This window comes from Nothoprocta perdicaria, unplaced genomic scaffold (genome assembly GCF_003342845.1).
Source record: "Nothoprocta perdicaria isolate Ctin4 unplaced genomic scaffold, notPer1 scaffold_63, whole genome shotgun sequence".
NCBI classification, from domain to species: domain Eukaryota; kingdom Metazoa; phylum Chordata; class Aves; order Tinamiformes; family Tinamidae; genus Nothoprocta; species Nothoprocta perdicaria.
Genome location: NW_020455899.1, coordinates 3142928 through 3156656, shown reverse-complemented (window position 1 = coordinate 3156656; position 13729 = coordinate 3142928). Strand labels below are relative to the sequence as shown.

Below are 13729 nucleotides of genomic sequence, written 5' to 3'. Positions count from 1 at the left end.
ACACACAAACACCCAGATTGTCCTTAATAATTTTATAAAAATCACTATATAAGAGTATACTCCTGTATGTTCAAGATGAACATTAAGTAAAATAAACTTTTAAAAGCATAAGAAAGTCATTCTGGAAACAGCAGATTAAGATGGAGTTCAGAAGTGGAGGTACTCTGTGCTCATATGAGTGTGTCCAGATAGGAGACATTGGTGTCCCTCTTTTCAGCTGCTGCTCTGAACTTGGACAGTGATTAGAAAGAAGGAACACACTGAAAAAGAACAGGAAGCAAATCTTAGCCCTATCGTTCTTAAATACATGATGTTTTGTGTTTGAAATTCAAATTATGATAGTGTTGAAGAAGAGAAAATAAACTGTAAATGAGTGGTGTGTGCAGTATGGTGTGTGTGTGTTCTCTGATAAGTTTCTGTTTGTTCACAGGGGATGACTCTGCATAAAAAAGCAGCAGAAGACAGACTGGCCAGCACGGGCTCGGGACAGTCCTTCTTGGCCAGGCAAAGGCAAGCCACGAGCACAAGGAGATCCTACCCTGGCCACGTCCAGCCAGCAACAGCAAGGTAGAGAAGCCTTGCCCTTAAAGAGAAAACTGCCCTGTGATCCAGGCCACCTCTGTTGCACATGACAACATCCAAGGAAAATCAACCAGCATCCCATCTCTGCCCCTAGTTACTCACCGCTGTTATTCCTCAGTTCAGGAAAGGGTTTTGTTATGGTTTCTCTTTAGCCTGTAGTGCCCTTTGATTATGTTTTCTTGGAGTCGATCTTTCTATTTTTTCTGCCTTTTTGAGAGTGCCAAAGTTTTGAAAACATCTAGAGGAGTGGTGTATAATAATGGAGTCTTATTTTTTTGTTTTGCATGAAGCCTGGCCTCTTACGAAAAGCCTCACATAAGCTGTTTAACAATGTAAATTTCCTGTCACAGTTGATACATTTGTGCCTCCAAGGGTTGTTAATGCTTTTTAAGACTATATTTGTTCAAAAGGAGCTAGGCTTTTCATTGTGGTGTAACCTGATGCTTTAAAAGAAAAAGGCTGAAAACTCATTACAAGAAATGCAAAACCAGTGCATAATATTGTTGTGAAAAACATTTGCAGCTAAAAAAACTTGCCATTTGCAACTAGGTGATATGGCAATGTTCTTTGCCATCTCTTTTAGTTGTTTGCTTTCTTTAATCCTTTGTACACACAGATTTCTTTATTCTTGATCTCTATTAAGGAAACAGGATGATTTTCTTCAGACGTTATTTTCCCCTTCCCTAAAAAGAGTTTATATCTGTTCCTGGTAATCAACTGGTGTTACCTGTTCGTTTACAGATGCATATTTTCAAATGGTTTATCCCATTCCTCTTGGTCAAATATGTGCTTAATATATGTTATAGAATATTAAGAAATACTTGGAATGTTTTATATGCTACAGCATAATCCATTTAAAAGAAGGCATTTAAAATATCTAATTTTGGACTAGTAGAACCTAATGGATCGAGGCTCAGACACATTGCAGTTATTAATCTATTCCGGTTTTTATTCCCTACTAAAAAACTTACTTTTCATGCATTGATTCAGGTTATGATTATATCAGTTGCCTTACTAATGGTACTAGTGCCTTGAGGTGAGTTTGTCGTTGATTTTGGTTGAAACTGGCTGTCTTTTGTTGTACCAACTGTTTAGTATGTAGCTGACTAAATATGGCACTCGTATAGCAGCTTGTTTATCAGCAGGGTAGGTGACGATCCCTATGGCTAAATTAGGCCTTGGTCTTAATTTGAAGTTCTCGGTATCTTTAGGGTGACTCTGCTCTCCTTGCTGTATTCATCAAAGGAGTGATGGGCATAAAGTACCTATGAGTATTAATTGAATGTTTTGTACACGTACCCTTTGTGAAAATTCAGTCTTAAACATTTTTCTTTCACGCTGGTCCCTGATGGGCATACATTCGAGTTTCTGAATTTATCCCTCTTCCCTTATTTTAATGCTTTCTCCCATGAAGACATTTCTGTTCATTAATCCCTTCTGAGAAAAGATATTCTAATTTTTATTACCATTCCGAGATATTTTCAGCTGGAATGAGCCAAGGATCATTAAAACTGATAGACCTAGATTGAGAGTGGTGGCTGTTCCTAGGCACAGTTTTACCCTCAAATACATTGTCTGTTATAATCTATACTAAAAAATGTATTCAGTACGTCTGAAAATTCCCTCAATATTTTTCCAGCATTACAGAAACATCTGCCAAAGTCTATTAGGTTTTCCTTTTAATTCTCAGATTTTGAAATAAGTGTTTTTCTAAAAATTCTGTAAAGATCCTCAACGTTCGTCATGTCTGGACTATGCATGCAAATTTAGATGAGATGAGGAGAATACCTCCCATCCATAAAAGTTACAGGGTAGTTCTCTGTCTCAGACAGGTGATGGTTGCTTTGCTGACTCTTCATGAGGTTCAAAATGCTGAAGGGGCAGAAGTCTCTGATTATCTAGTAAAATTATGACTTTATTTTTTATTTTCTGAAGTCTTTATCTAATCTTCTTGTACACTCCATTCTAATCATTTGAGGAACTTGATATTATTGCAGGTTATATGTGCAATGTAGTTAGAGTATGTTGTTTTCTCTCGTAAATATGGTGTTTTATATTACCCAGAGAAAGAACCCAAGGTTATTTAAAACTCTTTTTATTTTTATCTGACCAGATCTGTCAGTTACCAAACTGCCAAAGCCTATTAGGGAAAGAAGGGGATACAAAGATTTTAATGGGAGGTTTTATTTCTTAAATGTGTCTAATCATTTAATTTACTTTTACTATTAATTAGATGCATGTCTAAAGTAAATGGAATAAAATCAACACACTAGAACAGAAACTTTCTTATACTATTTTAATATTTTCTTTACTAGTTTATCAACAAGTCTTTTGATCATAAGCAGAGGTCTCTGATAGGTTAGAAACTGAACACTGATTAAAAACCTCCCTTTTGGTTTTTACTTTTCTCTCTTCTGTGTCTTTCTCCACTTTTGTACTTAGTTTTTTTATTATCTGTTCTGTGGTGCCTCCTCTTTTTTAACTTTAATTTTCGCATAAGATATGGCACTACAGGATTTTCTATAGTTGCCTGCAAGAAAAAAATATCATATTCATCATCATATATGTAAGAGAAAAAAAAAAGTAATATTGATTCTGAATTTTACTACTGCTTACAATAGTTGTCAGTCAAGATAAAAACATTATTTTGTTTTTGGGGAATTCCCAAACTCATAGAAATCCTGGTATTTCTTTCTTAGAACTTGTGTTATATTTTAATATGCAAAAATATACTGCAATCTTAGAAATACCTGTAAAGATAATCTGTCTGTATCCAGTTCTGGTAGATCATATGTGCTGTCTTCTAAATTTAGATTCTTGGGTTTTTTTTAGCAATTTCCTGTATCTTGTTCCACACAGGAGTTCTTGAGTGTGGACAGTTCTCTTGAATGCAGGTGGTGAACACCGTCGGATCTTCCGCTAGCAAGAAAGGCTGCTTCGTTGAAAGGCTTCAGCCTCCTTGTTTTTCTTTCAAGGAAGCTGTGTGGTTAGGCAGCCGTGCAGGCTGTGGGGTATTGAGGAGCTCAGAGGTGGCTTGAGGGGATGAGAACCTGCACGGGAGATACTTGCTCATGAACATTGTCTCTTTATACCTTTATCGGTACAAAAACATAAGCAAAAAACCTGCAAAACAAAATTCTGTCAGTACAATAGCTACTTAGAGCTACTTTAAGAGGCTTATTGTAAGATTTCCTGTGTACCATTAGAAAGTATTTATATTAAGATTATATTAATCAGTTAATAAAGCAACATCACACACTGTCCTCAAACTGCAAAAAAAAAAAAAAAAAAGAGAAATCTTACATAGTGATCTTAAAGAGGAGATAAGATGTTCATGGTGGTGAAAACACATTTGAAATAGTAAGAATACATTCCTAAATCCTGTGCCAAGGACCTATCCATAAGGATGTCCCTGGAGATCTGAACTGAATGCCAATAGAAGATGACAGTTGAATGCACAAATGTGTGTGCTGCTTAGGAGCTAGAGCTTAGTTTTGGTCTTCAAAGATGTGTGTTTTGTCCTGTTTTGTATACTTCCTTGAAGAGTTAGTTGTAGCGTAAATTAGACATCATAAAAAAAAAATATTCAGGTGCTCCTGGTAAGTTTTCCTGGTATCACCACACTTAATCACCTGGGTCATGATATATATTTTCTAAGTACTGTATAAATCGAGACAGTTTAATTAATGATAGCGTGTCCCACCGTAGTGCAAGGGGAAACCTACTGTTAGAGTTGACAGTGTTGTACAATGGCTACAAAATACTCCTCATCTTCCTCGTGGAAATGAGATATTGGGGATCTAGATCTGGCATCACTTGAGTTTGTAGTAATAGTTCTGCTAGTTTTGTGGCTTTCTATTTGTATAAGGAGCACTGCCAAATTTGTATTCCTTGCATTTGAAGTAATTTGACTGTTGCTGTTGTTGCTTTACGATAATCTTAGTGGTAAGTGGTATATGCAAGCTGTCGAGAAATTTTTTTTAAGAGGATTTGGCAGTTTTATAAGTCCCCCTGTGTTTTGACATGTGCAAATAACTTTTACTTTTCCTCAGTCCTCTTGTCTATGAGACTCTCCACTTAGTGGCTTCCTAGCAGATTTTTAGTGAGTTTGATCACGTTGATGTGTTGATGTTTTATGTAGATACAGTAATAGCGAAATATTATCTTTAACAGTCGATTTTCCTCTAGTTGGTGACAATGAGGAAAAATGTCCTGAAAGTGGCTAATATTTTTTTTTTCCTCCTGTGAAGCAAACAGTACCTGAATTTTACTCTTAGTGGGGATTTTTCTTTCCCAAGCATCCTGACTTATTGCAAGGATTGATGAGGGAAACATTTTTGCACTCAGAGTCAGATATTGAATTCTGACTTTTTGGGGATTTTTGCACGCGTGTGTTAGGTAGAATATGGACTCTGTGTTTAGCAGTAACGTTGATTGACAGACTCTCCCAGACCAGAGTTCACTGATTTTTCAGGCCTCCTCCTCACCTGTGTGGTGTGAATAACTGCCTGAGGGAGGTGTCTCCGTCAGGAAATACTTCCATGTGTTCTCTTTTGAAGCAGGTCATCATCCCGCAGGGTTGTCGCTCACAGAGTAGTTTAGGAGCTGAACTACGACAGAATTGTGATCTCAGGAAACCAAGGGCTTGTAAAGAAACCTTTCCATAGACCATTTCTCAGAACAGCTGCATTAGCTGGGGCTGGCAAGCGCGACGCGTTCATCATCCTGCTAGCAGGAAAACGCGGATCATCGCGGATGCAGGGATTTGAATGTAGGGCAGGACGTGCGGCGAGTGGGATTTTCCGCTGTGCTCTGGCTTCGTGCCCTGGCGTCCCCGTCATGTCGCAGGGTGGGCGTCTCGGAGGGACATCCCGGTGCAGCCGAACCCGGAACGGCTCCCGAGCCGGGATCGGGTCTGCAGCAGGAAGAGGCGTCGGGAGGCATCAAAGCCGCGTCCGGGTGGTCGCTCGCCAGGGCCTTGGGAATGTCCTGGCACGGAGCCTCGGGAGCCTCCTGCGCCTTGGAATGTGCCCTCTGCGGAGGTCCAGAGGAGCAGCGAAGGCTGCTCGGTGACCATGCGGGCTACAAAGGAACATAAAGGGTGATCTACTAGGTTTGAGGGGGAAGGGTAAAAAAAATCAAAAATCCGACAGCGGGCTATGAGAACGGATGTGTCTGCCAGCACGCGGCTCTGCCGCTCGAGTTTGAAAGCTGAAACCGGAGAGCCCTTGGGAGCGCCCTCCCGCTGCCGGCTTGGGAGCGGGTGGAACGCGGAGGCGGCTGCTCCGTGAGGAGCCTGGCGTTGCCCGCGTCAGCACAGTGACCTGCGGCTTCTTGCGCCTCATCCCGAAATCCCAGCACGCGCCTTCCCTGTAGCCTCCTCGCCGCCTTACTGGGAGATCCTGAGGGCTTCGCGCCTGTAGCCTGGCCATCCTTGGCAAATTTTGTGGATGCACAGAAAGCTGGAATACAGAGGTGGTTTATTAAGCTCTGTTTTTATTGCATTAGGGAATTAGGTAGTGAATTAAAGTAAGTTGGAAAGTGCAGGAAAACCGGGCCAGCCAGCAGTCCCATGGGACATAGAAGGAACGCCTGGCATTGCAGCCGCAGCAGCTTCCCAAGCAGGTGGTTCTGGTATCCAGTCGCAGCCAGTGGATCAGCAGGAGCTCGGGATGAATCCCGTAGTTGACCTCCTCGTGTGCCACAAGGTCACGGGTGTTTTCATGGTGTGCCCTCTGTCACGGCCCAGATCCCACCCAGATCCCGTTCCCTGAGGTGCTCTTGGCTGCTGTGTGTAGGATTCACCTGTGGAGCCACTGGCGTCACCCGCAGCCTCCTTGGCGCGGCATGAGGGCTCCAGGCGGGAAGCAGATCCCAAAGGTTTCCCTTAGCAGGGTCACCGGGATGCCGGGATGGGAGTACTGGATCCCCGGAGCCAGGAGCTGGTGGCTGCAGGGGCTCCACGCGAGGCCGGAGCGCCCGGGGCAGCAGCGGCTGCTTGGAGGGTTCGGCCCTGGGCTCGGCCTCGCCGTGCCGGTGGGATCCTCCCGGGAACCAGGCGGGTTCCTGGTGGCCGGGACATGCCACGGCCACGTGTCGGGATGTGGCTCTGTGATGGAACTCGGGAGTGGAGCAGGGCAGAGGGAATCTTGTGGAATCACCGTCGCTTGCAGTGAGGAATCGGGGTCTGATGCAGAGCCCTGCGGGGTGTTTTCCCACTGGGAAATGAGGAGCTCCTGCTGTGGTTAGTGTTGTGCATGGGTGGATGAGGAGGTGAAACCCCGGGATTTGTAAGGGAAAGGCTCTTTCCTTTGGTGCGCCCTTGATTTCAGTTACAGTTCCCCCCGGCACGCTTGGATTGGGATTCCTGCAAGGATCCCAACCTAGTCAGCGGCGGCCGCGTCGGGAGCCGGGATGCCCTCGGATCCCCTCTTCCCTCAGGCAATCCCAGCGGGGCACAGGCGCCTTTCCTGGCATGCGGGGTTTCCCGCTGCCGGAATGCTGCTGGAATGAGGCACTTTGGGACTGTGCTAGACAGGACCTAAGTCTGGATCAATCCGGGCACTCGGTTCTGCAGCTTCTCCCGGGCTCTGTTGTGAACCTTCCCGTCAAGCTGAGATTTGGCCCAGCCAAGATGGAATCCATGGATCCTCCATGGATTTGCACAGCTCTGAGTAGAGACGGACTCACCTAAGCTGCTCTGAAAACACCTCTTCTGCTCTCATTCTAACAATAACGATATCTTTGCTGCTCTTTAACTTTCTTCTTTATTTTCTTTATTTGCAGTGATGTGGTTGCATGACCTGCAGCATTTTTGTAACAGGGACTGTTCAGTGCATGACTTGCTTTTCTGTCCAGACTGCATAACCAAAACTTATCCAGTTCTACACTTAAGACTGGGGCGTCTGGTCTCGCAGCGGGACACCCACGTGCAGAGACACTGGCCGTCCCGGGCAGCGGCTTCCCCTTTTCCCCGTGTCTCTCCCGACACGGCCTCCGGGGAGGCCAAAGGACCCGTCTTTGCGCCCCCATCTCCGTGCGGTTGTTAGCTGAGGACAGGAGGAGAGTGGCAGTAACGAGGCCGAAAGCGTCGGCACCTCCAGCACTGCACAGGCTGTAAGTGGGGCCGTTCCCTTCCTACCTGTGCCCTTATCCTTCCTTTCCGCTCTTATCCCAGTCCGCGCTCCCTCGTTTCCACTTGCACTAGCATGGCTGTTGCTCTGTATACGGAGTTTTGCTAGCAGATTTCGCCGTACATAGACAGTGTAACTCGGAAGCGCTTCCGCGCTGCCTCTGCTCGTTTAAGAAGCTGCTTCTCGACCCCGTCAGGACCTGCGCGCTCGCTCCCGCCGCCGCGTGCAGTGTGGGGCTCAGCGGGACCCTGCGCCTGCAACCACGGGGCTGTCCGCCAGCACCGGCCCCACGGCTGCGCCAGGGGGCGGGAATCCAGGCCCTTGGGGCAAAAACTCCCTGTTTTGGGGTCTGTGGGCCTGGCCCCATCTCTGACAGGCCTGAGTTGAGTGACCCGTCATCAAAGTGGCTGTTTGTGAAAGTGCCAGTGACACACACACACACACACACACGTTTTCGGGTTTTTCTTTTTTTCCTGTAAGAGAATGGATTCCTAGAGTGTCAAAAACATTAATTTCCCATTTCAGTTCACCTATGGATTCTGTAACTACCAGATTGTCATGGTAGCAGTATTAATATATACATATCTGTATATAGACAAAAAAAAAAATCTCAGCAATGATCATTAGAATTGAAACATTTAATATTTTTTTTCCCAATGAAATACACTAATGCTTCCAAGGTTACCGAAGAGTGTACAGTTGTTAAACAAGTTGTAAATAAAGGCTTATACAAAATGTAAATGCTTGTTTCTTCCCTTGTTTTCTCGGCAGCTTTCTGTGTCCTTTTTTCTCTGCCCCGAGCCCCCCTGCAGGGTGGCAGCCACCAGAGCAGCTGATCCTCTCCTCCCGTAGGGATTGTTCCACCCGGCACTGCAGCTCTCCTAAAGACTCAGACACTGCAGGGATGCGCAGAGAGGAGAGGGCGGCAGCGGAGCCACCGCTTCCCGTGGGATCCCAGGATCGTTCCAGGGCTGGGGGGGGGGGCACCGCGTCCCCCCACTCTGCGGCTGCTGCCGTGTCCTGTGGTCAGGGGCTCTTCTTGCTCCAAGGGGATCCCGATCTTCGGGCATCATCAGTCCTGGGAGAGCTGGGTTGGCTCTTTCCCAGTCATTATTTTTTCTGTGCACATCCATGGGGACCTGAGTAACCCGCGGCAGGGTGAGGAGGCCGCAGTGGTAGCCAGGCACCAAAGCCAGAGGGTGCAGTAGAAACTGATGCTGCCTAAAGCTGCAAATCTAACCTGAGCAGGAAATACAGCCACGCGCTGCCTTCCGGGGCTGGAATGAGTCAGCACAAACACAGCTGAATGGAATGTACCTGGACGTGCACAGCGCAGGGCTCTGCAGGCAGTGTGTAGGTGCGGGTCGCCCTCGTGGAGCCGGTTACGCATCGTTCACAGGAGATCAGGAGCAGCTGACGCTCCCGGGGGGCTGCTGCTGAGGGTGGCCCCTGTGTCCCATGGGCAGCTCCTGTCGCGCTTGCATCCGCTGCAGCGCTGCGCGTGCCGCCTGTCCCAGCAACTCTGCACCTCAGTGCGCGGAACAGACAGGGAGCAGCCGCTTCATCCCCGCAGGCACCAACGGATTTGCTGCTGCCCCTCTCTATCCCGGTCCCTCTGTCCTTGTCCTGCTGCACTCCGGGCTCTTCCTGTGCAGCGCAGGAGCCCTTCCCTGCACCCTCCCACAGACCCTCTGCTTCCCTCGCACGAGGCCCTGCCGGCTGCACGGCTCGGTGCAAACGCCACTTCTCACAAGGCAACGCACTGTGCTTTGAAATGGTTTTATTTTGCATTTGTGCTTTTTTCCTGTTCATGCAGCCTGTCTGTGACTTTCTATCATTCGAGCCTAGGCGGGCTTGGCTCTAGACCCTGCACCTAAACCCTGCGCAAGGTCCCAGAATCACCCCGGGTCCCCGCCCGAGGTCCATCTGCCAGCCCCTCACCTGCCGGCGCGCACTGACCGCAGCAGCGAGGGAAGCTCCAGCGGGGGAGCCGGCAGCGCTGCACAGCGCTCGCGGAGCGGGAGGAAGCAACGCGGCCGGGCTGGAAGCAACCGCAGCTGCGGAGCCGCCCGTGCGGAGCTGCCCGGATGGAGCCCCCGGGGCTCCCTGGTGAGGCCAAGGCCAGACAGCGCTCTCCCGCAGTGCATCCCGCACACAGCTCCTTCAACGTGGACATCTGTGGAAAACCCACAGCAAAATTCCTCATACCTTGTCCCAGCAGCGGGCTGGGAGCCACCACCCCCGCTGCAGCCGCCTGGCCTGGCCTGCAGGGCCCAGGGGAGCGAACCCGACCTCCGCGGCTCCCGTGGGGCAGCCAGGTCTGTCCAGGGCCCCGGTGCTGCGGCCGCTGCAGGGGCCAGGCGCTCCCCACGGAGAAGCCGCTTCCTGCCCCTTCCCCGGGGCCAGGCAGGCACCTACCTGCGCTGAGGCCGGCCCAGAGCCGCCCGTTCCGGCAGCGCCTTTACGGGATGCGCCGGGATTCCTACGGGAAGCGGATCCGCGGGCAGGCGGGAACAAGGGGCAGAGAAGGCACCAACAACAGAGAGAACCAACCCAACAAGTCTTGAAAACGCTTTATTGAACCGTGTGTCTTACTGTCATGTGCAGAGGAGGTGCTTGAAAAGGCTACAGCTGGAAAGGCTTTGAAAACCCTCAACAACCACGAGAAAGGAAGGGGCGACCGGGGGTAACTGAGTACAGCCGGAGGCCCCTGGTGCTGAATGTCCCCTGACAACATTTCCATTGCAGAGACTGGGAGAGAACTGGGCTCGTCCTGCCCCGGTGGAACAACCAGGACCTGAGGATTCCTGTTCTCTCAGGAGGAGCCTGAACCTCGGGAGGCTGCTCCGGCTCGGAGGTGGCGGCACCGGGAGCGGCGCCGGTCCCGGCCGCCTGCGGGAGCCGGAGCGCAGGGAGAGCGGGAGCGGGCGGGAAGCACCCGGAGCACAGGGCCCTGGGAGCATCCTGCACGGCTGCTGCGGGATCTCCCTGCACGGGCGGGAATGGAGACAGAAACAAACACAACAAAAACAAAAACCACAGAAAAAAACAACCCCCCCCCCCCCCCAAACAAATGAAACAACAACAAAGCCCTCCAAAATCAACTCCCCCCTAGACACAAAAGTAAAAAAATGAAACAAAAATCCAGACTTTGTGGCCTGGCCTGTTCCCAGGGCTGCTGCGCACAACCCTTCACTCCGCGTGTGGCGCAGAGGGCAGCGACGGCCCCGGCGAGCGGGGGTCCCGATACAACCGGAACGCCTGTTGTCTTTCTCCCAGCCAGAACAACAGAAAATAAACAATAAATAGAAGGTGCTGCAGTCGGCATCCGGAACTGCACTGTAACGCAGGGACAAGCGGGAGGGCGGACCCTTGAGCTCTCCTGACACCAACAGGTCTCTGCCAACTACGAAGCAAACACATAAATAACTCGAAATATGACCGAGACTGGTGACTTTTTTTCTTTTTTTTCTTTTTTTTTTAAACGAAGACAACATAATCCAGGTTAACTTTTTTTTCCTTAAACATAGTGAATATATGAATCATCTACACCTGAATAAAACATGTTAACAATTTAAAAAAAAAAAAGCAACTTTTTTTTTTTTTTTTTTTTTTTAAAAAAACTGTTGCAGTTAGAAGGAAACCTTGGAGCAGAGGCGGGAGCGGCGCCGGCTCCGGCTCCTCCGGCCGTGCCGGCTCCCGCTCCAGCTCCGCCGCGTCGCCGCCTCCGAATAACGGGAAAGCTCCGGGTCTTTATAGTTTTGCTCCTTGTATTTAATTTTTAAATGACAAGGTCACTAAAACTCATGCACGCTGCAAAAAACGTCATGCAGTAGTTAAGGTAAACCATCCAAGCAGTTTTTATTCATTAATATTCATAAATACACACAGCAGCTTCATTAGAGATTTTTCATGTTTGTTTTGTTTTTTCCTCTTCAGTTTGAATGTGGAGTATTAGGAGAGCCTTTTTGCATGTCAAGGTACGGGGCACGGAGCCTTCCGCTCCGCACCGCAGCCTACATTTACCTGCTAGAAGTAAAAATTAGTTTTAAGTGGAAATGATTATCATATATATCTTTTCTCTCTTTCTTTTGAATGTACACAATGTAACAAGAGTGACAGACCTGAAATTACAATCACCAAAACAAACCCAAGATAGTTGTTGTCCACTTTTCATTGGCAAATACAGCACAGAGGACATTGTCTGCGAAGTGGGATGTCATCAAAGAGGAGGTGGAGGAGGCTCGTTTCCTTTATTACTCTCTTTTAAGTTTAGGCTTTCTAAAGCCACATCTAGAGGCATGATATCTACACAGCCCATAGCACCGAAATCGGCCAGCTCGCCCCGCTCGTCCTCGTCCGAGGAGGAACTCTCTTCCCGCATCAGGGTGGACAGGAGGAGCTCCTGGACGAAGAGGCTGCAGTCTGCCCGCTCGCTCTCGGCCGACTGGCGCTCCCACTCCGACAGCTTGGGGTCGTTCAACCTGCGGGCGCCGGCACACGCGCGGGGTCAGCAGCACGCGGAGACGGCGCTCCCGCATTCCCGGCGCTCCCGCATTCCCGGATAGGCCCCCGCAGGAGGCCGCGCGATGCCGCCCGGCACCCACACCAGGGCCCAGGCTCTGGGCACGGGAAGCCCAGGAGCGGCTCCGCGCTCCAGACCCAACGGACGCAGGAGCAGCTTTGGGGGCACAGGGCTCGGGGGAAACCTCCTCATTTCGCAAGGCCAAGTCTGCACGGGACCCCTCTCTGTACAACCACCCTGGGCCTCAGCACAGCTTCTACAGCAGCCGCCTATCCCGCTTAACAACAGCATCCCCTCCTTGCTTTATTACTCATTCTCCAAATCATTTAATATGTAAATGCCTATTCAACCTTCAGCTATTACTGAAGATCTGTTTCCTACTCAATACCACTTCTGACCTCTCATTCTACTTACTGCTTAAACTGACATCCTTACATTACTGTAAATGTACTTGCTTTGTTGGAAGTGGAGGGGGAAATGAGAGAAGTTTCACTCCTTTTGTTCCTTTGGAACTAGAGACATGGCCAATAATATTTACCCACTGCCTGGGAGCAGAGACACAGCAGGGCTCAAAGGGAGGTGTGACAAACGCGAAGAGGAGCCTGGTGAACTCCAGATCGGAGCGGGTAGTTTGGCAGCAATCCCTTGTCTGGGTTCAGATGCACTTTACATATCCAGAACCCAGACTGTAGGACCACATTCCTGTAAGACCACTTTCCTTTTCAGGGTCTTCCCTTTCCTGTGTCTGCAGAAAGCAACTGTATCCCACGCAGCTCTAAGGCTTTAATTGCATTAATGCCTGGGCATCTCTAGTTTGCCTGTGCAACTGCCCCTCATTCTGCACTGCACACTACAAGGTGACCGGATATTCCTGCAGAGAACAGTTCAGTTGGCTTCCTGAAAGCAGGAGAACTCCCTTCAGGCCACCTATGAACTCTTGGATATTAAATTCTTGGATTCCCCCGTGACAGTGCAAGAAAACTGGTGAATGTTTTATGATTTTACATAAAAACACCTAAGTGTATGCAGAAATAACTGGGAAGCTCCTGAGCACCACAGCTCTTACGAGTGCAGCCCACAAGCTGTGGGACCGCCTTCACTCCTGGTATTTTGAACGTGGCAACAAGGCAGGCTACCACTCCATCCTTGAGCACACTGGGCAGAGCCAACACGTTTCAGAGTGATCCAGCGGATGAGCAGTACTGCTTTTAGCGGTGCCAGATTAATTCAAGGAGTGAGGCAGTGTTTCGATTTCATTTCAGGAGCGACACGCTCACGATGCCGACATGGTGACGTCAACATCCTGAGGTCGGCCTGAACACGGCGCGCCGTTCCCAGGCGGCGTGTTGGCGTGATGGTTTACGGGTGTAGAGCGGCGGGACGCTCTTCCCCGGCGCCGGCGCCGCCTGCGTTTCCCGGGGCGGAGGCCGAGCCGTGCCAGGCGCCGGGGGCCGCGCGGGGGCCGCGGCGCGGGGCGCGTTACCTGGTG

The 13729-nt window shown here is 49.1% G+C and overlaps 2 protein-coding genes across 2 annotated transcripts in view; one reads left to right on the top strand and one right to left on the bottom strand.

Annotated features, from left to right (window-relative positions):
• HOOK3 (hook microtubule tethering protein 3) overlaps window positions 1–7549 on the top strand; it is a 71554-nt gene extending 64005 nt beyond the window's left edge. Inside the window, exon 23 of the mRNA XM_026049929.1 lies at window positions 431–7549. Within this exon, the coding sequence (XP_025905714.1) occupies window positions 431–571 (141 nt within the window). The 3' untranslated portion in view covers window positions 572–7549. The remainder of the gene's footprint in view (window positions 1–430) is intronic.
• A 4011-nt stretch (window positions 7550–11560) lies between these two features.
• Window positions 11561–13729, bottom strand: part of KCMF1 (potassium channel modulatory factor 1) — a 39262-nt gene continuing 37093 nt past the window's right edge. The window contains exons 8-9 of the mRNA XM_026049946.1: window positions 13604–13723; window positions 11561–12218 (exon numbers count right to left, since the gene is read on the bottom strand). Of these exons, the coding sequence (XP_025905731.1) occupies window positions 11938–12218; window positions 13604–13723 (401 nt within the window). The 3' untranslated portion in view covers window positions 11561–11937. The remainder of the gene's footprint in view (window positions 12219–13603; window positions 13724–13729) is intronic.